At 49.9% G+C, this 3,729-nt stretch overlaps 1 protein-coding gene across 1 annotated transcript; it reads right to left on the bottom strand.

Annotated features, from left to right (window-relative positions):
* Positions 1–313: 313 nt before the first annotated feature.
* Positions 314–3,185, bottom strand: fzd9b (frizzled class receptor 9b). Its single transcript, XM_084951190.1, has one exon. It carries the CDS (start codon positions 2,577–2,579, stop codon positions 822–824), a length of 1,758 nt encoding a protein of 585 aa, XP_084807316.1. The 5' UTR covers positions 2,580–3,185; the 3' UTR covers positions 314–821.
* Between the last annotated feature and the right edge of the window lie 544 nt (positions 3,186–3,729).

Raw genomic sequence — 3,729 nt, 5'->3', positions numbered from 1 at the left:
CGGAAGGATTAAAACAGCCATTAATTAAATATATTCCTCTCATGATGCAAACATTAATACTTGCCACGGTTTATCACTCTATTCATCAGCAATTCTCTTTGAGGATTATTGTCGGGGACGCCTCTGGGATGTAGCCTGCGCTTTGGAAGACAACACATGTGGCAGCAGTCCTGCTGTAAAAAAAAAAAAATCCCTGAAGAAGAAAAGCTACGAAATCTATTCAAACAATCATTTGTGGCCACGGAAACTTATTAAAGGTTGCTGAAACTGTTAAACGGTCATCAAAACAACAAGAAGGCAAGAAAGTTGAGGATGAGTTCCACAAATTTATTATCCTTCAAAAGGCCAGAACCAGAGGTCTTAGAAAAGGCACTTGATTTCCCACGACCTTTTTAATAAATGTATCTAAACAACAAATCCTGTAAGAGCCAAGGTGAACTTTAAATTAAATATATTGACAATAAATAACACATTTATACACATTCATACAGTTAATCATGCCACTTTCAGGGAGGAGAATACGCTAATATTTCCCAACATACCTCCCCTACAAGTCTCTTTTTTCCCTCTCTTTGCAACACCGGGCATGTCTACTGCACAGAACACTATGAACAGGAAACATATGGATAGCAATACTGAACATTTTTCCCTTTATGCACTGAATACTGTTTATAGTTTCTCATGGTGTAGCTTCGTGTCCCTTGGCAGCAGCACAGAAGTAAGTGACAGTTCAATTCAATGCCTCATCTTCATATTAAGTCTTTTAGCAGCTCCTTACACAGGGCAAAGGTGTGTGTGTGTGTGTGTGTGTGTGCTCAATCTCAGACGTGTGTGGGGTTGTCTGAGTGCAGGTCAGTCTTGGCCATGTGCAGAACCACAGCAGGAGATTTGTAGTGGCAGTGTGTGCTGCCGCAGCTGACACCGCTGCAGGGTTTCCTACTACTAGTCCTGTCTGCCAGCTTCCTGCTGCACAGGCCCTGCCAGGTCTGCAGGGTCTTGGAGCTCCAAACCCACACCCCGCTGGTGATACCGACCACCAGCGACATGAAGATCTTCAGCATGAACACGGCCACTGTGGGCACGGACGTCTGAAGCGAGCAGTCGCTGCCGGGTCCGTTGAAAGATCCGCACTTCATCTGCAGCCCCCTCAGCTTCCAGTAGTCCATGTTGAGCCTCTCGTAGAAGTAGCAAACTATGACGCAGGTGGCCGGCACGGTGTAGAGGATGGAGTAGATGCCGATTTTCACCATGAGCTTCTCCAGCTTCTCCGTGTTGGTGCCCTCGGTTTTCATCACTTTCCGGATGTGGAAGAGCGCCACGAAGCCCGTGAGAATAAAGGAGGTGCCGATGATGAGGTAACATGACAGAGGGATCAGGACGAAGCCCGTGAGGGCGCCCGAGTCCATGCTTCCTACGTAGCACAGCCCCGTCAGCTCGTCTCCAGCCACCTTCCTCATAGTGAGGATGACGATAGTTTTGAGAGCAGGGATGCCCCAAGCAGCCATGTGGAAGTAGTTGCTGTGAGCTTCGATAGCCTCGTGGCCCCACTTCTTCCCTGCAGCCAGGAACCAGGTGAGGGTGAGGATGACCCACCAGATAGATGAGGCCATGCCAAAGTAGTAGAGGATGAGGAAGACGATGGTGCAGCCGGTGGACTCCAGCCCCTCTTGGATGATGTACAGCTCGCCGTGCTCACGGTCGCAGGCGATGTTCTCGGGCCCAGCCACTGAGCGGATGATGAAGGCCACGGAGTAGACGTTGTAACACATGGAGAGGAAGATAATGGGTCGCTCTGGGTACTGGAAGCGGTGAGGCTCCAGGAGGAAGGTCAGGACGGTGAAAGCGGTGGAGACGAAGCACAGGATGGACCACACAGTCATCCAAATGAAAGCAAAGTCTTTGTCCTGTCTAGACCAGAAGACATCCACAGCAGGGGAACAGCGTGGAGCGCAAGACTGGCTCTTCTCCACAAACTGGAACTTGTCTGGGTTCTCGCAGGAACCCACGCTGCCCGGAGAGCGGTTGTTGCCCGTGCCCGGCTGCCTGGGGCGAGGGGGCACTGGAAGCATGCCCTCCCCTTTCTTCCCCTCCGTCCTGGTTTCGTTCTCCGGGGCTTCCATGCACAGAGCGTTGGGGTCATTCCTGGTAGGCAGCTTTTCGCAATTAAGTGACTCCGGCCAGGTGTAGCTGAACTTCTTCATGACGGGAGCACACTTCTCCTTGGCCTGCTCGCACATGGGTCTGCATGCGGGGATGGAGGTGGACACTTTGTCCGTGCACATGGGGGCGAAGAGGGAGCAGAGGAAGAAGCGGAGGTGCACATGGCAGCCGTAATGCACCAGGGGGGCAAACTCTTGCAGTTTGATGGCAGCCTCCTTCTGGTCGTCGTGGGCCATGAAGTTGGGCATCCGGGTCAGGTTGTAGCCGATCCCCTGGCACATGGGGATCGTGATGAGCTCGCACTTGGCCGGTCTGCCACGCTCCAGGTCGTAGGAGCCAATCTCAAAGCTGGAACCCGAAATCACCAGCAGACACCACAAAAAAATCACCACCTTCAGCGGACAGCCGTCCATACTCATCGTTTCGGCCAAAAAGAAAAGAAAAAGAAAAAAAGGGGTCTCTGTCTTTCAGAAGACACACGGGGTCGGGTAGAGAGGATCCCCGCTATTTCCCCATGTCGAGGGCAGGTCGAAATTCAGCCAGCTCTCCGTTAGAAAACCTCCCCAGCTGCACTCGGAGCGGCTCGCTGTTATTATTTAGTCCTGAATTAAAGCGGTTACTCCCACAGTCTGCCGAGATAAAGGTCCGTGACTAAAACGTGACAGTCGGAAACTTCGATACACGATTGAGGAACGAAAACAAAAACAAAAATCGTAAAATCAAACGCCGGGGAGCTGAGCGTAAATCCTCAAAGTGGACCGAGCGAAGAGAAAAAGAGAGGCAGCGATCACAGCGGCTGTTTGAGCTGCTGTGAGGCTGTTTGTCGGCTCCAGCTCTTCCTCCTCCGCTTTCAGGCTCGACACTGAAGTTTGAAAGCCGCTCAGTGGGACTTCACTGAAGGAGAGACGGAGAAGAGGAGGAGGAGGGTGGGCGCTCCGTGACGCTCACATTTCAGCCCGAGCACTACACAAGGAAAATTATCAGACAGATGCTGGAGGATGGTCAAATACCTCTGACATTTCTGCCCTGAATAGTATGCCTACCCTTTCAGGCGCTTTGCCTGGAGGGAGGGGGAAGCTGCAATGTCACGACGAATATAGTCGTTTGCACACTCGAGTAAAAAAAAATTATCGATGTGACAGAAAGGCTGCTGCACTTATTTGGCAACTTTTCACATAAAACACGACGTAGGGCAGCAGTTAAAAAGGCAAAAAATCTCACTCAGGAACAGCTATAATAATAAAAACTTACATGCAGGGATTCATCTCTGCGTATCAACAGCGACTTTTCAATTTCAGTAAGTAATGAGGATACCATGGATTTCTTTTTTTTACAGCAGGCTATTCTACATGTTTGCAGTGTGAAAATACATAAAAGGTATTCATGCATTTGGTCATTCATTAGTAAAGTGCCAAGTAAACCTGCAGAGGCCCCCTTACCTGGGACTAGAAGTGCTGCTGTGTTGCCCAGCTTGTAGAATAATTAAATGCAGCATTTAACATATTTAATATAACAGGAAAGTGGGTCACAGAGCAGATAGTTCTGTGCCATTCTGCAAATTTTGGTGTT

Source organism: Perissodus microlepis, chromosome 14 (genome assembly GCF_051167445.1).
Source record: "Perissodus microlepis isolate ML-2025 ecotype Zambia chromosome 14, ASM5116744v1, whole genome shotgun sequence".
NCBI classification, from domain to species: domain Eukaryota; kingdom Metazoa; phylum Chordata; class Actinopteri; order Cichliformes; family Cichlidae; genus Perissodus; species Perissodus microlepis.
Note: the sequence above shows the minus strand (reverse complement) of the source record. Positions and strands in the feature narration are given on the sequence as shown.